General features: G+C 35.9%; 1 protein-coding gene across 1 annotated transcript in view; it reads left to right on the forward strand.

Moving 5' to 3' along the window:
* The first annotated feature begins 6,465 nt into the window (after nucleotides 1-6,465).
* The window catches only part of ITGB8 (integrin subunit beta 8), a 29,509-nt gene continuing 10,145 nt past the window's right edge, over nucleotides 6,466-25,829 (forward strand). Inside the window, exons 1-7 of the mRNA XM_026077575.1 lie at nucleotides 6,466-6,543; nucleotides 9,751-9,925; nucleotides 13,560-13,806; nucleotides 15,689-15,854; nucleotides 18,695-18,853; nucleotides 24,013-24,108; nucleotides 24,202-24,291. Of these exons, the coding sequence (XP_025933360.1) occupies nucleotides 9,757-9,925; nucleotides 13,560-13,806; nucleotides 15,689-15,854; nucleotides 18,695-18,853; nucleotides 24,013-24,108; nucleotides 24,202-24,291 (927 nt within the window). The 5' untranslated portion in view covers nucleotides 6,466-6,543; nucleotides 9,751-9,756. The remainder of the gene's footprint in view (nucleotides 6,544-9,750; nucleotides 9,926-13,559; nucleotides 13,807-15,688; nucleotides 15,855-18,694; nucleotides 18,854-24,012; nucleotides 24,109-24,201; nucleotides 24,292-25,829) is intronic.

Raw genomic sequence — 25,829 nt, forward strand, 5'->3', positions numbered from 1 at the left:
AAGCTGTGCAAACAGTGTCATCAAACCTGTGACATAACAGCGGATGGCTGTGGGAAATGAGACCCTTCTAATGATATAATCATAGTAAATTATCATGTGTGTTTTTATTCACAAGGAACAGAATAGGTTGGTTTCAGAAACTGAATAGTCTTTGACTCGTTGCAGGCACGGATTGCATCAATAAAATTGAACCATCCCCTGTAAAAGCAGGAGGTTTCATGGAAAGGAGAGGCTGCAAGTAGAGTTGGCCAAGAAACAAAAACTGTATGTTATGAACATTTTCAAGGTTACTTTGCTTGTTTTCATTCTGTATTGTGGCTTGGGAACAAAGTCAGTCTGATGTAGTTGCTACCCACATTCAAGGTCATATCTGAAGCTGTGATTTGAACACTGTATTTGTGTGTCCTAACTGCTATACTAGTAGCTATTTTGGGGTAGTATCTTTTCCCAAAAAGCTACTATATGCACCTTTTTGACAGAAAAAAAATCATCAAAATGGATATATTTCCAAGAAAAACTTGAGTTTATGTGAAACCATACTTTCCCATGGAAAAAATGGTGAGGCTTCTGTTCTGCAAGTTTTTCTCTTGAATAATGTCCAATATATAATTGACCAAACTTTTCAGAGAAAGGAAGCAAAGAAAGACACATGTAGCCCCACAGAGGCTTCAGGAGTAACTTTGTGAACCCTAGTGTCCATATCATTTCTTAATCACGAGAGTGTGCGCACTCTGTATACTTCTCGGGAACTCCACCTCTGTATGCCACTAAATAACAGGCTTCTGATATATTTGCTCTCCTGCACCATCAGCCATGAGCTATCCTTTTCTGTCACAGTTTTCCTAATGCTGTGTTGACAAAGGTCTCTCCCTTTCCTCTTCCACCCACCAATATTTGATAATGAAAATGATACCATAAAACTCTCTGTCTTGGTTAGCTGATATCCAGGATCAGTTCTCTTGAGTGTTGTTGCTTGTACCTTGTGAAGTGTGAAAAAAGGAAGGTCTTAATTATTTCACTGCACAGTTTGCAAAGTCCTGAACTCTGGTACACTGAGGCAGTGGACATTTTGATGGCTTTCTAAAATCATTTCTGTCACTATCAGTAATACCCCTCATGTTCATAGGGCAATTTGTTCATATGATAATTGTTTTTTTTACTCTTTAGGTCTCAAAATGAATTTTAAGTTTTGTGTCCATTTTCATTTCCTCTTCAAATGCAGCTTAACTGAGATGCCCCCAGACTATCAGGGAGACAGTGGCAGAGTTAGGAATGGAAACCCATATTGGTCGTCAGGACTTGTTCACTAGTGATGCTTTTCACGGTATTTATCTAGATGTGCATGTTTACTTCTTATTTATGCTTTATTTATATGTTTTATTTTGTTTATAACCACATTATGGTTTTATCCCTTTCAGTAAGCCCCACCTTTCTTTTAAGGAACACTAACTTTTTTTTCAATGATTAATAGGAAAAAAAAGTCTTTTTTTTTAAATGGGAAGGTGTTTTTATTCACTTGCCATGTTTACAGATATATTTTTCATGGACTGAGAATTTAACAGTGCCAGTCATGTTTTGCACTTCCTTTTGTTCATCTTCTTTTTAGCAAATATATGTGTCTCTTACGTACTCAGTTTGGGTTTGCTGCTGCTTCTGTTGCTGAAAACAGTATTTTCAAGTCAGTATATAGCTTAACTCTTGCCTGAATAGTGAAACTGAAGTGGACAACCATAAATACAACAGTGAAATGGATTAACAAATCAAGTATATAATGGGAAAGGGGGGAAGGAAGACAGTTGTTTGGTATTTCTGTTCAAGCAATTTAGGAATTTATCAAGCGTAACAGATGTACAATTTTTGAGTTGAAATTTCATTTTCTGGATAAGGAGAATGGCCTCTAAAATTCAGTTGGAGGTGTACCTATGTCTTGGAAAAACTGGTTATGACAAAGCATGTTTTTAGAGCATGGCAAGGTGCACAAAGAGTAGAGAGAATATGCTTATTGCTTGTTTGGAAAAGGTGGGGGGGAAACCCTAATTCCAGGATTAGGTTTTAGAATTGGCAGTTAAAGTGCAGGCTCTCGTTTTTTCCCTGTAATCTGAGCAAGTAGTGTTAGACACAATAATCATGGAAAAAATTCCCCCTCTGTAATATTTTTACAATGCTTTTCATTGTATCTGCACTCTCAGCCAAAAAGAATTGAGAAGCTGTGTGTTACCTGGGACAGTTCCTGGCTGTCCCCTCTGCAGGAATCACATAGTTTAGCTTCGCAAGAAAGAGAGGAAGATGAAGGTAACTGCAGTATACTGCATACAAGCTGCAACTTTCCTCAGAAGTGATGCTACACTGGAGTTCTTGAAAGCCACATTATCTACGAGACAGACTGTTTCCATAGAAGACAATTAGATGTAGAATTTAAGGCAAAAATGTTTTGTAGGGGCTAGATAATTTTATACCTTCTTGCTTTAAATTCTATTCAACAATGTGAGGACCATCATCAGGCAGTATGAGCTGCTGGTTATATTTTGACTTTCTGTTTAAAAAAGCAAAGAGTGTACCCTCCAAAAACAGCACAAACATGTACCAACAGTGAAATTAATGTAAATCCAAATTCTTGGCCGTGCTTTAGCAAAGTGCTGTCTGTTTGAAAACCTGTTTAACATCCACTCTCAGTTCGCAATGTGCATTATTATTATTCCACCTCTGAGGTAAATACTCTGATCATGATAAAGCTGTTTTCATAGCAGGGAGGCAGGATATGATTATAACATATATGATTTTTGTCCAGCCTTGATCCTTCTTGTTGCTGAGAATTTAGGCTTGCAACACCTGTGTTCATTGTAAATAGCTGGAGTAGTTGGAGCACAGCTCTCTTTTTGTGGGGAAAGCTAGAAAAGTGTAGTGTAACCTACTGGACTTACTTTTTATTATATGTATATGCCTGTGCAGTTCCCAGCACAAAATTTGGCCCTTCTTTTTGAAAATACTTTTTGGCATACATCAGTTATAATTAAGCCAGTAGAAACTTGCCCTTAACTTTGTCTGAATAGTAACTTAGTCTTGTCTGGACTCTGGTTTTGGTGAAGTGGCAGGAAAAATCTCGGTTCTTTCTTGAGCCAACTCATAAAAAAATGTTTCTTGCTTTAGCATATGATTTTTAAAAGAAACTGAGAAGTTTATGCTAAATCAGTACAGGTTTTAGAGTAGGCTTATAACTAAATAATAAATATTTGGTGAATGAAAGCACGTCCAGAAGTGTTATTGCTCTAAGGGACTATGTACTTGGGAACTATGGTAGTAATGTAGCCAGAATGTGTCTAGTATATTAATAAACCTTTCTGAAGTTTCTCTTTATTCCAAAAAAATCAATTTTTTGAGCCAGTGGTACCAAGTTTGTCAACTGCCAATCAGTGACTTCATGTTATGAAAACGGAGCTCTTGAGACTGGAGAGTTATCAGCAGAGATTTGCATCCAGCAATACAATATATCTTATTTGTTAAAGCATTTCATCTGCCATGATCACATTGAAAATCCAAACCGGATTTTAAGATCTTCTTTTCTTCTGCCTGAGCGGTTTAGAAAGACACAGAAAGAACCTACATTTTCCAATACTGACTGTATTAAGAAATTCAAATAGACTTCAAATAGATTCAGTACCTAAACTAACAATACAGAAAAATATCCAGGACAGTTGTTTTGCAAATTCAGTTTTCTGACGCATCTGGAAATATGCAATTATCCCTATCATAGACATTTGTTATTCCTTTTAGCATGTGTGTAGTGCAACACACTAATACAGTTTTGTTACATATTCATAATACAGTTTTGTAATAGATAGTACAGTATAACAGATAATACAGTTTTGTTACATATTTAAAGGCATTTAATTTAGGAAAAGGGACAATTTGGGATAGTACGTTGCCTGTGTTAAGTAGCTGGGATTCTGCATTTTAAGCAAGGAATCTCAGAAATTACTATGAGAAATTAATTAGGCCAAACTCCATTGTTGGTTTACTTTGGTTTATTGATTGAAGTAATGACCAGGAATTAATTTGACTCATTCCTTATTTGTTTAGCTAGAGACAGAGGTCTCTCATTTCTTCCTGTCAACTCTTTATTCTCGGAATCGCTCTGTCCCTTGAAGGTGGATGTTACTTGATGGGTAACTTCAAAGTTCATGCCTTCTCTCCTCCCTGTTTTGCCCTGTGGTGGTCTTCATCCACTGTGCTGGAAATCAGCAATTCATATCGTTCCGTGTCCTTTGACGCCTTCACTGAATCCACTGCTTTACTCTCTCTCTTTTTTTTTTTCTCATAATGTCTTTCAATGTCTGCTGTCTTTGGTATCCAGCTGAAGATATGAAGTGATGTTTCTGAGCCTAGAACACTTACATTCCTTTTATTTTTCCTTCCTTCAACAACTTGCTTTCATCCTCTGTCTTTGTGCTTTACAAATAATGTCTAGAAATAGGTCTACAGCAAACTCTACAACCCTGTGCGTGACTTTACCAACCTGGCATCCTTATTCTCATTCTCATCTCTTGGGGTTTGCATGGAGTTTTTCTATGGGTTCCAAGTCTGGTCCTTCAGACTCCAGTACATAAAATGCTGCTACCATCTTCTTATAAATGCAAAGAAGTTTTATTGTGTCAAAGAATAGTGGTGAATGAGCTTGCTCTTATTTCACATCCAAGTCAAACTTGCTGTGTTTGTTTTTATAATAAACAAACAAAAACCTTTTGGATTTTGTCCTGTTCCTTTTACTCTCCTTAGCAACTCCTCCTTTATTTATCCCTGTCCATGTCTCCCACCCTTTAATCAGTCTTTCCTCTCTTCCAGCACCTTTCTGGGCTGCTTTTCAGCTTATTGTTTCTTTCACATCTGTAACAGTTTTTCTCCCTTTCATATACTTTTCTCTTTTCACATTGACTGTGTGGCAAAAATTGTAAACATCATTTCTGTAAAATAGAAATACAGGTTTGACCTTTGAAATTAAGGAAATTTCCACCAACCTAAAATGTTATTAGTATAACACTGAAATTGTGCTGTATTAAACTTTGCTGTCTCATTTATACCAATAATGATATATATGTTGTTGATGCTAATAACTTGCAAGCTGTGATTAGTTCTGTGGATCACCTGTTATTCAGAGTGATTTATTGAGGGCTAGCTGTTCATGTGATGCTGGATTTCCTCTTTGAATCCATAACTGAAATCAGTAAAACAGAGATAAAAAGATATTTTAGTAAATGTTTTCCTAATACTGCTTTTCAGTATGAGAAACTGCTATCGTTAGTTTAAAAAGAGAAATGGTTTGACTGGAAAGAAATAATCTGACACAGTATCTCTAGTCAGAACTTTGGATGAAAAGCAAACCTCTCTTCAAACTGTTGTGATATGAGGATATGCACGTTATAATGGTAGATCAATTAAGAGATGTAGACTTTCCAGCATACAGTAATTCATTTTATTTTTTTTCCAGCATATTTTATAATCATAAGACTTGAATATGCCATACTGAATATGCCACTAAGCAGTGTTGTTAAACACTACTACTACTGTGCTGTGTGCTGAAGAGTCAAATTATGTACCTTCCTCATAACTCTTGGAGGCAGATTCTGCCTTGTAGAGAAACACACTGATGTAAAAGTTACTTGCACTGAATGTGCTGAAAGACTGCACTAATGCTAATACACTAAATTCAAATCAAGCTGACTGAAACCCTTGAAAAGGATAGCTCTTCTCAGCTCTGACTGCCAAAGTTTTATAGCAAAGATTTAAAAATAGTGGTAACTTAAGCAGTGACCTATAAAACAAAGAAGTGAAAAGGGTGTAAAGTAGTTTGCTCATAGGCTGGTTAGTGGGGCAATTTCTGCAGCTGTTTAGTACAGAATTATAAGTGTCTTCAATCTATGACACACTTAATCCTGGATAAATTTGTATTTGCTTCTGAAAAAAAAAATCTGCTGCTTCTGGCGTACAATTCTGTCCAGAAAATGCAGAGAGGGAATATTTATAGAAAGTGAGAAGATATTTTGAGTTCCATACAGAGTGAATAATAAATAACTTGTTAGGGACAAATGATTTACTTAAAAGAAAGAATCTACAAAGAGATAAACTACCTGGTAAATGTTTTCTGTTAGGCAGTTAATCAGCAAAATCCTTGCCAAAAGATAAATTTTTACTTCAAAATTATGCTGAATCAGGATTTTAGAAATTTGGACTTGAGAATGGATTTTATTCTATCTGTACATATAGTTCTAGGCTGTAGTTACAAAAACTTCTGTAAATATTCTGCCAGCAGCCTGCCTTTGTTCTGTTTTGCTTCTGTTTTTCTATGTTGTCATCACTGTTAATCTGGTGAAGTCATTTCTGAAATCTTAGTTTAAAATTAGGTATTTACAATTCCCACATACCATCATGAATCATGAATGTTTGATTTTATATTTCGTTGCAGCGGAAAACAGATGTGCCACTTCAAATGCAGTAACATGCACAAAGTGCCTTGCTTTGGGTCCAGAGTGTGGATGGTGTGCTCAAGAGGTATGACATATTGCTTATTTATTTTTGACTTTATATTTTAGATGCCTCTGATCTTTATAAAGATAAAAGGATTTTAAATTATGAAAACTATAATGAGAAATATCAAGAAAATCTTTTTAGACAACCTTTGGAGACAGCACCTGAGAAATCATGTGAAATATATTTAGTTTCCAAAAGAGAAAATACAATATTTTATTTGGAAAATTGCAGTAATTTTAAATAAAGTGAGAACTTTTTAATGTGTTCCATCTGCTTTGTAGACAGGTTTGGCAGACTTATAGTAACTTTGAGAGTTCAACAGTTTTTGACTTCAAAGTGAAATTACTTATCAATAATTTACATTAAGCCCTCATTTTATATCAGTTAGACTATACATATATGCCTATTGCATTTCAGCAAAAGGCTTTACTAACAGTGGATTTAACTTTGACTTCACTGTATATTAAGACCTCTGTCACAAATGGAAAAAAAAAATGATACTCTTCTATTTTGACACTTGAAACTCTCAGTTCTGAGACTTGTCACAAAAGATTTATCATCGCAGGATGATTTATTCTGAAATTGTTAATGCTTTGGGAACTGTAAGAATATGGGGGTTTCTGATTTTGTTTGGGGAGAAAACCAGTTGATTACATGGTTTCGAGTAAAGCTGGACCATTTTAAGCACTTTAGAGGAGCGAGGTTTTTAAGATTTTTTCTTGGCAATTAAGAGCTCATATGCTTTTGAAGGTCACCTGCAAATTATCTCTAGTAGCTTTCAGGTTAGCAAAGAAGGCAGATAAATTCCTAGGGTGTGCCCAGAAGAGATAAGGAGTTATAAGGCACTAGTGCAATTTTATCTGAGATGCTGAGTCTTGGAATGATTAACTTAGTCTGAAACAAGTTTAAGGACAGGTAATTCAGAGATGATTGGAGGCATGGAGAGCCTGTTTTACAAGAGAAATCTTAGGAAATGTGTATATGGCACAATGGATTACAATGTAGAGTGGTCCACTGTGATCTGATGCCCCCGTGACAAAGGACACAGTTTTATCCAGCTACATCTGTATTTGTCATGGAACAGCACTTCTTAGCTTTCCAGCGCTAGAGATATAATAGGTTTCCTTCTAACCGGGGACTGAGATTACTGTGCTGACCTGTTTTGACTTCTCCTCTGTCTCTCTTGTCTCACTTGTCATGTCAATCCTGCGAGTTGTTCATGGAAGTCAATGATTTGTCAAACTGTCCTTTAAAAGTCAGTTCACATACTCAGCATCAATGTTTGTGGAATGGCAAAACCCATATTAATTCAGATAGAACTTTTCCAAAGTAAAAGTTAAAGAAGTAGGTTTTCAGCATAGTGTGGCTGGTTCATCTAATCAATGTTTTTAATAAGAAAAGCAGCCCTGAGGAACACCTGATATGTGTTGACTTTATGCCACCACACAATAAACTATAAAATGCTACATATGTATTAGTTGCCAGTGATGCCAGTAAGGGTAGCTAACTTCTTTGCACATTTAAAAAAATCTGTATTTTTGAAATCTGTATATCAAAAAGGGTATATAAATAGCAGTCAACTCAAAAAGAACTCTCTGTTGTCTACATTGAAGAAGGTTGTGGAAATACTATGTCAGAGGTAGACCAGAAAAGTGAATTGGAAAATGGAAAATAAGACTCAATGCCCAGAACTTAAGTAGAGTTATTCAGCTTACCACTTATATGGTTTAAATCTTTTGTATGAAGAAAAGATAGAGGAAATGTTGGCAAGGAGAGCAGAGAGAATAAGAATATCTGTCAGCCTTCCTGGCAAAAGAAAAATAAAACCAAATGATGAAACAAATTCAGCCTTTAAACAGGACACAGTTTCCTGCCTGTTAGAAGGAGTAACTATTGGAATATTTTATTAGGGATTTGAATTTACCAGATCCTTATCATTTTCTGGAATTTTATATGTGAGATTAGATAGCTTTCAAAAGCCCAAAGGCTGGCTAAGCAAAAGCATTTCTTCTGAAAGGTATCTGCAGTCTGAATGAGCAAGGGGGGTGATGGTGGTAGCTGTCGGCATCTGTGCAATGGAATCCTGTGTTTATCCCATACCTCCGTAGGTGCTGGGGACTACAGGAGTGCCAGAATCATATTCAGCGTGCTTGCAGCACTTTCAGCTGTGCTTTTAAGGCATACATGACTATCCAATCTCATTTTTCAGGGGCTTTCTCTGGTCCTTTTAGGGTCTGGATGATTATTTATTCCCTAATGCACGTTTGGCTCCATGCACTTTTTGTTTGTTTATTTTCCCCATCTGCCTCTGAAGTATCAGAGATTGTCCATTGTTTGATCTCCAGCTGTGGCTGGGATGGACCAAGGCTTTAAAAGAGTACAAAGGATCTTGTCAAGTCTTTTTTTTTTTTTTTTTTTTTTTTTTTGCTGCACGATCAGGATCATGCTAATCACCAGATTTGTGGTCAGGAAGGAATTTCGCATTGGATCATGTTGGCACAATCTTGGCAACTTTGCCCTTTCACTGCAACAAAGGACATGCTGCTTATTCTGAGATCATCCTTCAGCTAATCAATTTTCTTTTGTTACAGGGGCTTCTTACGTTGGTGGCATCTTAAACTCTCCAGTCCTGTAGTATATAGCTTCCTCTTTCTAGGGACTGAAATGATATATTCCAGCTAGTCTTTGGATTGGATTTAGGGTATGGGGTAAAACCTAAATATCTGTGGTAGACAAATTCAGGTTAGATAAATCTAAAGCTCACTTCTGCTTCTACTTTTAAATACTTGCTTAAGTAAAATTACTGGTTGATTCCTCTGAAAACCAACATGTTTTGAAGTAGTGTGAACGACATTTTCTTGGTGGAACTAATTCAGTGAACATAGCATAAAACTTTTTGTAGTGACATAACTACAGTACATGGTTTCCTTTTCTCCAAAGTCAGTTTATTCTGGCTGTGGAAGATCCTCCTTCTCACACAAAAGTTTTGTCCTTTGTAGAAAAAAATCATTGTAGCAATTAGGTTTAACTTCTAATTTAAATATTTTGTCATTGTCCTTATTAAAAACATATGGCTTCCATGAACTAGTCCTACAATTTATGCAATTATGGTAGCATATTTTATTGTTTGAAAGACTATTATTTTGTTTCTCGCATTCCTTTGAAGATACTACAGTTGTTTTTTTTTCAGCTCAGATTGTTTTGTACTTTTTGTCTCTTATAAAACAGGATTTTATGGCTGACGCAACACAGATGGGACGCTGTGACACTGTTTCTAACTTAATGAAAAGAGGCTGCCAATCAGATTTTGTAGAAAATCCCACAGTTCATGTAACAGTACCAAGTGACCATGAAACAAACACACAAGTGACACCGGGAAAAGTTTCAGTCCAACTGCGTCCAGGTTGGGTTGTCTCTAACACATTGATATTATATTCAATGTAAACTAAATAGAGTAACATTTAAGTACAGTTTGTGACAAATGGCTGGAATAATTATTTTGAAGAATGATGCTATAACATTATATTGTAGGACTATGATGGTGTTGCTCCCATACTCAAGTACAGCTTTCAGCAAGAAGTGTTTCTGCCAAACACAGCTGAAGGTCAGAATAATGCAAGCAATAAGTGGAAAAAGGATTTTAGATAGTCTTCTGTTTTCCTTTTTATTGTGGTTTCTTGATTCTTTTTACTTAGCCGCTCATAAAAATCATTTTCCCTTAAGTACATATAGATTGCTTTCCTTACAAATCTTTACTGTAAGTAAATTGGGCTAGAATTCTTGAAGTCATCATTTGATAAGCTTCTTGATTCTTTGGTTGCTTTTAAGTGCATTGACTAGACAACTGTGATGGTACCAAAGCCAATATGAAAGAAAGGGCTGGATTCATAAAGGAGACTTAGGTATTCAATGCCTAAAATTTCATTTACAAAGGCTAAGTGAAAACCTGGTTCCTCTAGGAGGAATGCAGTAGAGATAGGTATGCACCTACAAGTGGTATCCTCAAACTGGGGAGCTGTCTCATAGCCATTAAGAAATCTCAAGTGCCTGATCCTGTGCTTTGGGGCTGTGCAGTTCCTAAGACTTAATGTTCTTGAATCGTCTCCTATATATAAATGTCTATCCTCCTTCTTTAAAAAGGCCTGATATTAAAACCACTGTTCTTTCAAAAGGAAGAGTGAAAGAAATGATAATACATCCAGTGGAGTGACTTTGGGGACATATGTCCCTTCTCCCAATGAAATGCTATGAGAATAATCTATAAAGTCATTCTTGACTTTTTTTGCACTCTCTTTACCAATGAATATTTAATTGTTCCATGCTACATGGAGCTAATTTGACAGGAAGGATAAAATACACTGAAGTACCTTTGTAGGAGGGCACTTCCTTGAAAAGTGGGTAAACATTGATGCAGAGAAGAGAATCAGTCTTAGTTCTGCCAGGATCTTGGTAAATGCTTTGAAGTGTTGTTTAAATGGAGTTGGCTGCACACTCCCACTCCTGCATGGGGCAAGGGCTGTCCCATCAGGCCCATCTTGGTCAGACCTGAGAGTCTAGACAGGCAGCAGAGCACTTCATTTATGAAAATCAACTGAGCTGAGCTGGCCCAGTTTATCAAACTGAAGTGCTCCTGATCCCAGTCTGCTACAGAAGTGGTCACTTCTGGTTGCAGGCAGCTGTTCTGAGGATCTGAATTTTGATTTTAGAAGCCCAAAAAGTAATTACCTGCCTCACTCTAAAGGAATCTACAAGTCCCTTTATGGATCTGAATTTTCTAGTGTACCTCTGTGTCCCCTCTACTTAACACAAAAGTCAAATCAGTGTATGTCCTGTGTCTTTCAAATGGATGTAGCCAACACAAGAAGGGGAAGGTAACAGAAGGAAATACAGGGTATGTGTCATATTGTAAAATTTGATTTCTTTCTTTCTTTTGCAAACTATAGTCAGAGAAAGAAGTATGTCATTTAAGAGGCATCAATCTTTGGTAGAAAAACATTAAGTGAATAAGAAGGGTCTGAGTTACCTTAATGACTTGCTGATCTTCACTGTATAAAAGATCACTTCCTGTATAAAAGATCATTTCCTGAAAAGAAAAGAACTGAAGGAGTGTAAAGCACAAAGGAACTCTAGTTTTCCATCTTCTTTATAATAATACAACTGAAATAAGTAAAACTACTTCCTCTCCTTTCCCCACTTTCCTTTCAAAATGTCTGATACTCTAGTTTGTCTCAGGAGATCTCAGGAGCTGAGCTAGCTCTAGAAATGTCTGTGATCACATTTATTTCCAAAGGCTTTGAGATGTGTTGGACTTGTATAAAACACTTAGCCCTCTAAAATTTGGTTTCATTAACCTTTTAACTGGTAGTGAAAATGAGTTTAGGTTTCCATATGCTTTGCTGAAGCTCTTGCTTCAGGGATGCATAAGACTGAAATTTCTAGGGCTACAGAAGAATAGTATTTGATATATAGACTACATTCTGGCCATATTTTATTCGCGGGGAAATATACAGATATACAGCTATAGCTGTGCCTCAAAACATAAATTTGATACAGATACTCATGCAGAATGAAGATATTTTTGTTTTGATTTGGATTTTTTGTCACTGTTTACATAAATCCTAACTAACTGTCAAGATTTACACAGGAGAAAATAAAAGCTGCATTAGTATCTGGCTGTATGGAAACTCGAGATCTGGTTCAGTAATTCAGTTCACACAGCCAAAGAGGAAGCACATAGGCTACCACACACTGAATTTCTGTTTCGTTCATGGAAGACCTGATATAGACAAATCCTGAAATTTTCAGGTGGATAATGTTCAAAGAACATTAGAATAAAAACTGTGTAGTGAACCTATTTTAAAAGTACATTGCATGTTTAACTTTACTGTGTCAGATCTTTGATAAAAAAAGACACAGTTCTGTTAAATTCACTTGAATTTTGCTATCCAATGGTCTTAACTAACAATGTCATATACACTAGTAAATGCCATGAACAGAAAAGTCACATTGTAGTAATTTTTTTAGTGAATCTATTTCAGAAAGTGATTAGATAGCTTTTATTGAAAAGTTGCATGATCCTTCTATAATGTTTCCCTTCCAACTGTCCTTTGCTATGTCTTCCTTGTGTAATACCAAATTAGATTCGATATTCATGCAAAGATCTGGTTCTGCTGTAAGATAGTTAGCACTTTGGGTGTCATGAAATAATGAATATTTTGAAGGCATGCATTACCGAAGCTACAGAGCCCATAGTCCAGTCACATCACTCTTTTTTAGTGGCATTGCAGAATATTAGGCAAGCAAAAACATAGTGACTATTTTTTAGAAATTTCCAAAGCATTCACTTTTTTATTACGTAAAAGAATGTGATGTGGTTCTGCAGGACAGACAGATATTTGTCATCCTGAGATAAAAGGATAGTTCTGTTTTGTCTGGGCCAAAAGATGGATTTTTTTAATATTAGAACCTACTTTTTTTTTCTTTCATCCTACTGAATATTCTAATTGAATCTTTAGAAGCAGACTGATACAAACTTGAAGCATAATTGAACTGAGTTTTTCAGGTTCCAGTCTGTTTGTGGTACACATGTGTAGTTTTAGACACATGTGACAAATACTTTGTTTGCAGGGTAAACTAATATACTTACAATTGTCGGTCTTGAAGTGACTGACCACAAATTGTATGTGAATCTATGTACTTTTTGAGTCATTGGTGCTGTTGGGTATAATGCCAAAGGGACTGCATAACCAGGAATTTAAAAGAAAATGGGGAAAAGACAAAATTTTTACAATAAATCACACAATGCTCCTTCAGGAGAAAAAAAGGAGTATGTTTTACAGAGAGCCCCTTTACAGCTTGTTTTTGAACTATGCTTCAAGGTTGCATTTACTCTTGGGAGGTTTTCTTGATTGTTTGTTTGCTTTCTGTTTGCTGGCACAAACAGCTATATGCTCAGGTTCCTGCAAAAATAAATGTAAGGTATTTTTAAGTGTACATTCAAAAATTGTAAATAAGCTTATTTGTTTCCTTTGCATCAGGAAGCGAAGCAAACTTTATATTAAAAGTCCGTCCTCTAGAGAAATACCCTGTGGACCTCTATTATCTAGTTGATGTCTCAGCCTCTATGCACAACAATATAGAAAAATTAAATTCAGTTGGATTTGCTTTATCTAAAAAGATGGAGAATATTTCTCTTGATTTTCGACTTGGATTTGGATCATATGTGGATAAAACTGTGTCGCCCTATATTAGCATTCACCCAGGTAGAATCCATAACCAATGCAGGTATGTAGTGTTTCTGTTTACTTTAGTACTGAGAAATTATCATGCATTTTTATTTTCAAAGCTCTTCAAAATCTGTGTCTGTTTGATTAGACTTTGGTTCTCCGGCAAGGTCCTTAAGAAAATGCTAAAAATTATTATACAGTGATTACTTTTGAAATATCTAAAGAGTGATTTTAGAAGATCAAAGTTTGTTGCTGTATCAGAAAAAATGTGCAATATTGATTTATATAAGCAAACCAAACAATATGGACATAACCTTCCAAACTCTAGATGTAAATGCATCTTTGGTATATTTGAGTATGTTTTGAAATTAGTTGTATAGTCAACTGTTATTTTCTATAATATATCTAAGTTATTTTGGATATACATTGTGTAAATTTGTTACAAATTTTTGTACTTTATGACCTAGGACTTCTCTTCTGATGTATGGTCTTGTATTCATTAAGACTTTTGTTAGAATTTCTACTTTTGTAAATGTGATGCATTTTCTTTCTTTTAGCTTATTTAATGAACAAAAGCAATCCTTTGATCTAATTCTGCAGTTGTTACATGAACAAACTCCCATTTTAAATGAGTAAGGTGTTCTGGATTGCATTTCTTTTTTTTCATGTTATGTCTTTTATACATTGCATTCAATGTTTTGGGAAGTGAGGGGTCACTTTCCAAACCTGTTAGAGGACAAGATTATTCACAAAAAATTCAAATATATGTAAGCTGTAATATTTTTAAAAAATGGATATTGAACTGTTCACATCTTCTTGCTAGTTATTACCTTTCCAGAAAAGACTTGATCCAAAATTCTGTCAAGTCCATAAGCATCTTTTTTAATTTCAATGAGTTTTGAATTGGGCATTAGTGGAATTCATCAGATAAATACAAATGTCTATTTCCAAAGCAATCATCTAGACTATCTATATAGTCAGTAGAGGTAAATTTGCACTTCTGGGCATGATTCATTTTGCCCTAAAGTTGATGTCTACAGGTGTATTACTTCTTATACTGCCAATTTCCCTTCAATGCTTGTAAATTGAGTCAGAGGAGAATAGATTACTCCAGAGAGAGTTACTATGGAGAATAGAATACTCTGGAGTACTACACTCTGTGCAACAGAAGTTAAGTGAGATGAAGCCTTTTTAGCATCTCTAAATCAGCTGAGCACTTCAGCTTGTGCCGTAAAATCCACTGCTGTAAATGGGTCATAAAGCAACAACCTATATAAGTGCTACTGAACTAGCTTGCTTATGTCAAACTTAATGCTTTCTTCCCATTCACATCATTTCAAAAAGTATTAACAACTCCAGATACTGAAAATCTAGTTGCCCGTCCATGTAATGAGGTAACTGTCATTAATCTCAGCATGAGTTTTATATACTTTTTACATCCTAATAGTGGATGTAGGAACTTGAATTTGATTGTTTTAGTTTTGAATTCTGTAGCCTATGCATCAAGCTATTACAGGATCTTAATGTTATTGTGTAGTAGCCCTTTCTCAATATAACAAAAAGTGAATCTGCATCATTCTATAGACAATCCAAAAGGCATAATATATTCTATGAGATCATACTGTCTCTCATGTTGTATTCCTTCTTGTTCTGCATAGAAATACTATGACATTTATATTGTATAAATTTATACAAAATACCAGAAAAATCTGTTGTTCAAAAAGAAAAAAAAAAAATAGAACTGGTTCCCACTGAAATTAATCTCATGTGGAGTTATTTTTTTTTCTTTAAATATTTATCTTACTGTGTGTATATACATCTTCATTAGTAACTTGGTTTAATGGGTTGATAGGAAATATTCACATCTCTTTCAAATGGAAAATATGGAATTTAATGGATATGTTTTTATTTTGTTTTGTTTTGTTTTTTGTTTCATACAGTGATTATAATTTAGATTGTATGCCTCCTCACGGTTATATTCATGTACTATCCCTGACTGACAACATAGCAGAATTCAGAAATGCAGTGAATAAACAAAAAATTTCTGGGAATATTGATACACCCGAAGGGGGTTTTGATGCAATGCTCCAAGCAGCTGTGTGCCAGGTAAGGAGTTTATGAACAAAAGACCAAATGGTAACTCAGGCATGGATATATATGTCAGTACATCTGTGTTCGATGTTCTTGAATTCAGAATGTCAGTTCAGTGTCTGATACTAGTAAGATTTCTTTTTCCTTTTCCATTATTTCCCCCTTTAGCTCCATATTTCTGTTTCCAGTAGAAACTCAAAAAGGATAGCACCAGGAAGTCTTTTTCAATACTAGTTAATGATGTCCTTTATAGTGTGGCTTTTCTGAAGCATGTTTGTCTAAAAATGATGCTTTTATTCCCAGAGTCAAAGTTTATTTTTATCCTTTTTGGTTCAACCTGATGAGCAGAGCACTAGGATCATGAAAGTAACTGTTTCATGCTTAAACAGACACATATATTACTTTCCATCAATTACAAAATTCAAAAAATCATTAAAGCCCTCCTTGTATTCCTAAGTAAAGACATATCATTTGATGTTTCTGATATCTTCTACTTAACAATGTATTTGAAAACTTAAGGGTCAGTTATTTATCTTCTTGTATAGATGCTGAAAATGAATGCACTTCAGTGTTATCTCTGCTTTTAAAGAGTTCATACCTACAAAAAATCAACTAAAATTTAACTTTCATATATTGATAAAGTTGCATCACCATCCCTCCCATGCAGAAAGGGATGAAAAATGTCTGCATCAGTAGTTCCCAAGCTGTAAGCATATTAAATAGTAAGAATTTGTCTGCTCAGAAGGGCTCTTTTGAATGTCCTTTTCCTTGTATGCCTAGTAGTACAATAGAAATTTTGTACATTGACTGATTTGTGGGTTAAATAGTGCTTTATAAAATACTCTTTTTGACCCTCTTGCATTAAGTGATTCAACTACTGTCTGAATTACAGGATTTTGGTGTGGTTCTAGCCTCTTGGGATGATGTCAGGATAATTCTTTTATCTTGTCCATCTTCACATTCTCTTTTGGAGTGGTAGAATGAGTCAAGACCAAAAAGGAATCCAAACTCTGCTAAAAATGAATGGTTTGGCCCCAATTTTATTTTCAAAATTTGATGAGCTGTAAAACAGGTGAATAAAAGCCATTCTTCACAGACACTGATCACAGCTGTTATAAAAATTACTCTGAAGCACTGGAAATATTCCTTAAAATTTAGTGTTTCTCATTGGACACATTCCACACTTATGACATTCAAGTTAGAGAATAACATATGCTTCCAAAAACAATAAAATGGAAACATTGATGAGTGGGGAGGCTTTCCTGCTAATTGAATTGTGAACCAAAATGGATAAGAACAATGTGCAATTCATAACTACCATCATGAATGATAATTTATATTAATGTGCACTCATTTTACCTACAATAGAACTTTATAACTTGCTCCAACTTGCTGTAACCAATACATCCCTGTTGCAAGCAATAGCAGGTTAGGACATGAAGCTGCTTAAAATTTTGGTTGCTATGGTGTATGTAGGTAGGAGTGTTGAGCTGACAAAGTGAAATGGTGGAGGCTTAGGCGCAAGCAAGTTCTACATTTCTAGAGGAGAATTTGGTGCAGAATTTGGGATTATTTAAGATAATCTTTATTGGGAATATTTATATCCTTTATTTGGTAATATTTAAGATAATCTATTTATAAATAAAACTTAAAATACTCCCTCTTTAGGGTAATACTGTCTAGGATTGGCTGAATCGGGCTGGTGACTAATATGTAAGCTGGAAGACACCACACCCCTCTGCACTAAGTATCCCTGCTGTTATTCCCCATTCAGAGCTAGCAAGTAATGAGTCTAAAAAGGAGATAAAATCCTTTCTGCAAAGCAAAGAAAGGAAGGGTAGCAAAATAATTTATTCAGCCTGGCTGAATACATGGGCTGGATTGCAGACACATTTCACATGAGATGAATGATACCTGACAATGTTAAGGGAAGTGGCAGAGATGCAACAGAGTCGTAGGAAGAAGCAAGGAAGAAGGAAAAAGGAGGAGGGAATAGAATCACTGAAGAAGAAAATGGAGTAACTGAGAAGAAGAATGAAAAAGCATATGAAAGGGTTCATGTGAGCCTCCCTAAAGTTTGATTTTAAAACAGCCATTTATTCCTTGCAGGGAAATAAATGTTGTGGAAATACAAGTTGGCACCCAACTCAATTTAGATATAAGTTTGCCCTGCTAGTTCCTCCACGTTACTAAATTCCTAAAGCACATTAAATTCGCCCTTACTTTTTGACGCTGTGTCATTAATCTCTTAGATGGTGGATATGCATAGTCTTTTGGTGCATAATAAGAGATTTCTGAATTTGTAGGTGGATGAAGACACTTGGGCTATAGTTTATTCATTGGTTGTTCATATGTGAGTGTCCTTTCTGGGAACCCATGTAGAAAAAGGAAATCATAGGATGACAAGAATATCAAGAAAACAAATAGCAAGGAAAAATAAAAGAGGACACCAAGGAGTGATCTCAGTAAAGATTGCAGTGCTTTATAGATCCTAGAGAATTATACAAGTACTATGCAGTTGCATTTGTATATAATAGAGACACTCACAAAGTGGCAGCTGTTGCCCAAGCCCACTGTATAACGCATAACTTGTATATATTTTAAGGGATCTTTCTTCAAAAAGGAAAGAAAGTAGTAAATGGACCTCTGACTCGCAGAAGTAGTTTGCAGACTTAGGGCATGATATACATATCTAGCAAAAAAAAAAAAAAAAAGAGAATGCTTTAAATATCTCTGTTTAAACTCAGTAGTACAATATCTCAAAGAAGACTTTTACATTAATCTTTCATATTTTTTTTTATTTTAGAAAATAGGTAGTTACTGCTTTCTTATGCTTATTTTTGTTTTGTTTTTAGAGTCATATTGGATGGCGCAAAGAAGCAAAGCGACTACTTCTTGTGATGACAGATCAAACTTCCCATCTGGCCCTTGATAGTAAATTAGCAGGGATAGTAATTCCCCATGATGGAAACTGCCATCTGAAAGATAATGTGTACGTCAAAGCTACGAGTATGGTAAGGTATACGTCATGTCCTGCCTTCAGGGAAGCAGTGTTAGAATGTAGAAAAAATGTAGATTGGTGTTAATGCATTACTTCTACTTCAGTTATTAGAATAATATTAGCCCTGGTAGGCAAGATGTGAAATGAAGAATCAATTGCCTGGAAATACTGACATTCTTTTTATCTGCGATAAAGTATTTTGAAGTCCGAGTCAGCAGTATGCAGCAGAGAAGAATATATTATTGGTTTTGGGTGTTTTTCAATATTACCATATCATAAAAATCACATACGTTTCTTATAAAATATGAGTAGGAACTCTCTGTTGTGATATTTTCCATGATATAAAGCTAGTAATATGTAAGAATTGCATGGTTCTGCAAGTAAGACAAAAGTAGTGGTTATGCTTTATGGTCAGAAGATGCATAGTTTCATTAATGGAAAAGACTTGGCAGGAGTAAAAAGATGTAGAATAGCAATGAGCTAATTCAACCTTGATGGACTAGAAAATATTCTTGTGCCACAGAGCTTTGCTGTGTTAATGTAATATCAAACTCATTTGAATCTCACAGTATAAAACCAATATATGGTAATGTAAAACCAATGACTGATAATATATATCTGTACAAAAAATTTCATCAAATCTGTTCTTGCAAAATGATATAGCAGATATTTTTAGCTTTCAGAAGGATTTCTTCAAGAAGGGTAAAATAGATGTGAGTGATTTAAGAAAGGAATTTTTTCTAAGATTTGTAATATTTAATTGCATTGACTATTTTTTTTAAGTCTCAAGAAATGTGAATCATTACTTAATTGCTATGCAATCACCAAATAATCAGAAAACGGATATATAAATTATGATATCAATGAGAGGACGTTACAGTTTTCTTACCAGTGCTAACTTCACTTTGTTAAAGGCCACAGCCTGTGTTCAGTTCTGATACAAGCCAGGAATGTGCTAGTGCAGTCAGTGAGGGTTATGTGCAGGTTAGGTTAGGCCTGAATTTAGTCCAAACAACTGGTATTTACAAGGATGGTGAGGCAGCAGTAAGCAGCTGCTGTACAGTGTGTGATCATGAAATATGGAAGGTTTCCTGGAATAGGTGGGTGTTAAGAACCTTTCGGAAAGGAGGAGGGAGTTCAGCATAAGCTGACAGGAAGGTTGTTTGGATTTCCGATTATCTGATGTTCTACATTAATATACTCCCTCTGACACCTTTTGGATATTCTGTCTTAGATGTCAGGATTATTTATTTCCCTCTAGCTAGTCTGTTCAGTTTCAGTAGTGTTACAGTGTTCCTGTGATGAAAACACCCCTTCCTTTATTCTACTTAAAGCAAGTAATCCAGAAACTTTCCTTTCCCAAAGTGGAGCATACTTATACATCTCCCTATCTTTTTTCTTCCTTCTTTTAAAGAGCTACCGATGCAATCTTTTTCTTCCCCCCCCCCCCCACTTCAGAGGAGTTGCAATACTATAACTGAGAGGAACTTGGCTTGTTTATTAAACACTTGCTGTAGATACAAATCTTTCTCTGGTGTTCAGGATTCCTTTGATAATAAAGATACTGACTGTTTCAAAACAAATTATTTTTATTTTCTGTTCAGCTTGAGAAATAAACTTCTATCTCAACTGGAAAAAACAAAATTAATTAATCTCTATCTAAGCAACTATGACAGATTGATGGTTGACTGAAGAAGGTTTTAAATGATTTTCTGGATTCAGGGCTGAGGGATCATGATTTTACTGTCCCATATAGAATAAGGAACCTCCATGATTATTGCTATGATGCTTTCTGTGAAATTAGGTAGTCTTTTTAGCTATCGGAATGAAATGACCTTGAAAGATGCAAAGATCTATGGTGGCACATTTTGGCCAGCATCCTTGTTGGCTGCTAGCCCCTATTTCTCTTCTGCCACAGGGTAATTCTTGTGTGCCCACATGTAAAGTTTGGTAATAGAGAAGGAGCAGAATGGCACTCTTTCTCACTATCAGATATCTTCTAGAGTAGATTTGACATGATAATACAACAGAGTCTACAAGGGTAGGTGTACTGGTTTCCTAATGACTTTTTTTTTCTCCTCAGTGTCATATATCCTGCAATTATTTTAGTCATTTTCTCATTAGCCAGAGATCCATAAGGAAACAGAAAGAAGCTTGAGTTTCAAATGAACAAGAAAAAACAGGAAAACAAGCAAACAAAATCTATTTAAATGAAATGTTATGAAAGGCTGTCATCCTTTTTAAAAATACAGGCGAGACATAAAGAAGAAAAATACATTTTTGCTTTTTTTTCTTTATCAGTGTAATTTTGATGTGATATACTGAATTAAAGAGCTGTCTGTAATCACATTATATTCCTACTTTCATTCTTAGTTTCTGCTACTATAGATCAGATGGCATTTTGGCATATTTTTTTCATCCTCTTTGTTCTGCCAGTTAAGAGGACTTTGCTTTATCTTTGCATAAACTTAACCTTTAAAACAGAAAAGTTTCTAGTTAGTCACTTTTCTGGCTATCTTCTTTCTAACTTTTGTTAAGTGGTCATCCAAAGGTCAGCAAAAAAGCATAAGACAGGAAAGAAATCTAGTCCGTTTTAGTTATATATGTGCTTGGTTCACTTACCTTTCTGAAATACTTAACATCTGTATTAATTATCTTCTCAGCTTAAGAACAAGTTGGTTAAAATAGTATCTGGAACAAGAAAGAAGATCAATAATGAGAATACATTCTTCTGACTAGTAGTGGGAAAAGATAAGAATACATAAAGCACAGCAAGATTTTTACAACAAGCAAAATGAGGCCCTTCAGTGACCAGCAATCCCTTAGGGCATCTCTGTACATGCTTAAAATGAAAGTGTGGACGGTTCTGTTGATGATATTTTTCAACTCCTTTCTAATAAACAGTTAAATTTTCTTTCTCATCTGAAATGAGGTTGTAATGTACTGTTAGCCAAACTGGATACTGCAGTGAGTTCAATTCGACAAGTAGATGAAAGTTTCTTCAGCTGTACTTGTAAAAAAAACTAGGTAGTTTGCAGATCCAGTCCCTATGACCCTTGCTGTTCTTTGCATATCATCTCTTGACTTCAGTAAGCTCCATCAGAATACGTTTTTTTTTTTTATCAGGGTTTGGAAACCCAGTTCTGATACACTCATCTCAAGACTTTTGCCATTAATTGAAGAGATGTTGAAGAGTCACTTTTCTGGAATTCAGACATGTCTACTGTCATACGTTAAGCAGGAGACTTATTTATTTGACTACCATCTAATGATTCCTCAGTGCTGTCCCTGTCTTTCACACATTTACAACGCTGGAGGTAGTTGCAGAACATCTGGCTTCACTAGTCCATGCCCTGGGAGGCACTTGCTTCATCTGTGAAGTGCAAAACAGATGCATGTTGTATGGAGGGTTATAGTGCACAATGAGGCCCCAGCTCTATGGTCTGCGGTCATGGAGAAGGAAACCTCAGTACTGTGTTGTAGGCTACTGAGAATGGCAACAGGACCATACACTTCACCCATAATTGTGCTGTGTAATAGGACTGTATTCTCAATTGACCTTGGTGGACAGCACATTCCCAATTGCAACCTTAAGAAGGCCCATTTATTGCTGTGTTACCTAACTTTAATCACTTATATTAAGCAATACAGTCTCCTACCAATGGGTAAAAACATGTGTGGACCCTGGCTAAGATCAGACTGCAGTAACAGATTCTTTCATTCTTTCTATACTAGGCTATTTTTAATGGTGGAATATGATGGAAAATGGATTTTACCTCCTTGTATAACTTTGTCTCTGCTGCCCTGGCACTTGAATCACTGTTGGGATAGCAGTTGACTTGCAGAGTGCCTTGAATAACAAGTGGCTCTCTGAGGACTAATGAATTGTTCAGGAAAATGGGGCGAGTGTGTGTGTGCGTTTGTGTGCGTGTAAAAGAGAGAAAGAGAGAGAGAATAGGGGATGGGTGATGAAAAAAATCAAAGACAGAAGGACAGCAGAAGTATATGGGGTGGAAAGAGTTGAAGGACCTGACACAAGTGGATAGGTGTCCAGATGACATCTCTATAAGGGGAAATATTGGCCAAAGTCCCAACCCCTTCTCTGCATTCAGTCACGATTGAGTGTTGAATTTCTTTCTTGAGAAGCATTCACAGATATGTAGTAAAGCAATGATAACTTGCAGGTACAGTTTATTTTAGAATACTGGAATTGGGAATATCTCACATGGCCCACATGTACAAAGCCCACTGGGACCACACAGACACCTTTGTGCTTCCCCATACTCTTGGATGAGGCGATAGTAACATACCTCTTGTTCCGAATCCAAGTGTCAGATCTCTCATTCCAGCAACAAATGACCAGCAGGTCACACCACTGTTACTGGCATAGGACATACCATCACAGACACTTCACCAAATAAGAGAAAATACTGGGGAGAGACATGAAACTCATGCTACCTTTTTCAAGCACCAAGCACAAGTGTTGTTCAAAAAATGTAGCAGACCTGTGCTGTGAGGACTTGGAGGCATCACTGCTAAGGCAGGTCTTAGACATAAAAGGATAGGAGAAAAGTGTCAGTCACAAATAAGATTAGAATACTGAGATTGCTAGAACCTGGGCCACTGCTTACACTGAATTGATGTGTCTCATCCCTGGGGCCAAAACATATATCTGGGAAACAAACTCTAATTACTCTGCCATTCAGTAGCCTTGCCATTCCCCAAAATATACCTCACCTCAGTGCCCCTATGTCATTCTTTCTCTCTGATGTTAGCACAAGAGCCCTCCTACTTTTCTCAGGAGTCCTGTCATAATTCTAGACAGATCACAGGCAATGTCATATCCAATTGATGTTTCATAAGCACCAGACTCAACACCAACAAAATGGTACCACATTAAGAGAGTTCAGTGAGTCCTCCAAGTGTGCAGCACCACTACGTAGCTGTCAACAGATACGCCAGTCACAGTCTAGCTGATGGCCTGATGATTTTTTGTCGTGATCTGTCTGTTGGGTTGGACCCACCTTCTCTTGGATGTAGGCCTAGCATTCCTCTGTAAATTTAAAAAGAAAGGATTGGGGTGGTTTTGTAATCCTGTATAGCATAATATATCAAATGTAAGGTTTTTTTCCTACTAAACTGCTGTCTTCTCTGGTCTGTTGTATTTTGCAGGAGCATCCATCACTTGGGCAGCTTTCTGAAAAGCTGATTGACAATAACATCAATGTTATTTTCGCAGTTCAAGGAAGCCAGTTTCATTGGTATAAAGTAGGTTAGAAACCTGATTTTTTTTCCCCTGATTTTAAAAGAATATTTATATTAAAAATAAAAACTTTGCATAAATGATTGTATTTTTCATAGGATCTATTACCACTGTTGCCTGGTACTGTTGCAAGACAGATAGAATCACAAGCAGCAAATCTCAATGATTTGGTGGTAGAAGCCTATCAGGTATGGTCAGAATGACAATGTTATATAATGTATTTGTATAAGGATTTTTCACCTTTAGTAATGTAGAGCCTGAAACTGGAATTTTCATGGATACCTGGAAGGGTCTTGACTCCTATTCAGAAAAGTAAGGAGCCTATCCTCATGGACTTTTCTGAATGTCCAGGTTGATAGGTGACACTATCTCATGATGGCTGTCAAATTTCCAGACTGTTGGGTTCTCAAAGCCAAGAGTTAGCACTCCTTTCTTTAGTAAGGATGCTCCAAAATATGCTGTTTGATTCTCTGCACTTTTGTCATGTTACTTCACAGAAATGTCTGACTTACTTATTTGTATTTTGGCATCTCAGATCTGTAGTTAAGGACCATACACCACTGTCTAGACACCAAATAAATTTGGAGAAAAAAAGGCGCTCCAGTGCCTAGAGAGTTTTACAGTGCAATTCTTAGAAAACAGACAGCAGGTGGGAATTTGCAAGGAGGTAGTTAGACAACAGTGAATACCGTGAAAAGCAGCATTTATGACTCAAGTTTCTGAGGCACTGCAGTGAATGAGAGTTTTGATTGGGATCTGAGAGAGAGCAATGGAAATAGCTTTGTGAATTTTTACATGGAATTCTTCACAAGTGAAAGTAATAGGATGGAAGAGAATATAAAGTCATCTATTCCTTTGATTAGGAGGTTGAATGCTGTCAAGGTATGCAAGTTACATAAAAGTTGAGAAATTCATTACAAAGTTATATGCAAGATATCAATGTGTATCACATCATTTTTAATTACTAGGACTTGGGAGAATGATATTAGCTGATATCCGTTGTACTAGGCTATCCATCTAAATTAGGCTGTTGATTGCTTTCAGCACATCTGATATAATGAAGAGCCCAGCCCCATGTCTCTTAGTACTCAGTAGTGTGTGTTCGTGCAGATTTTTCTCACTGTCATGTTGGAAACATTGTGCAGTTGCCAAAGACAGTCAAAAGCACAGGAAGGTTAGGTAGAATGAAATTGCAGTGAAGTTCTCTGGTGTTGTATTTTCTCTTATAAAATCAAAAAATCTCATTCTGAGTATAGAAGTTTTCAGGAAATTATGAAATGCTACTGGCTCAGTTTTTTGAAGATCATGGTCCTTTTGCATGTTATAGGATAAATGCATTATTTCTTGTTAAACCACCACTTTTACACTGTCCATCCTAAATTGTATCCCAGTTTCTAGAGGACAATTCAGGGCAAACATTCAAGGAAAGGAAATGAAAATTTACAAAATAATTACTTAATTATATAGAAGATTCTTTGGGACTTTCCTGCTTTGGCCACCCACTCTTTGCTCTTGCCTTATTTTCATTTTTTAGACATCATCTTCCTTCTCATCCCAAATTTTGTTGAATTTGATACTTTGATTTTTTTTTTCATGGTTTTAGTGCCCTGTAATTTGCAAATACAAGATTAACTGGGCTTGAATGTTTTGCTCTTTTGAAAGCAAAAGTACTTATATAAGAAAATAAATTTAATGTTGATGTTAGAAGATAGTGGGCCTCTTGCAC

This window comes from Apteryx rowi, unplaced genomic scaffold (genome assembly GCF_003343035.1).
Source record: "Apteryx rowi isolate R43461 unplaced genomic scaffold, aptRow1 scaffold_459, whole genome shotgun sequence".
Lineage (NCBI taxonomy): Eukaryota > Metazoa > Chordata > Aves > Apterygiformes > Apterygidae > Apteryx > Apteryx rowi.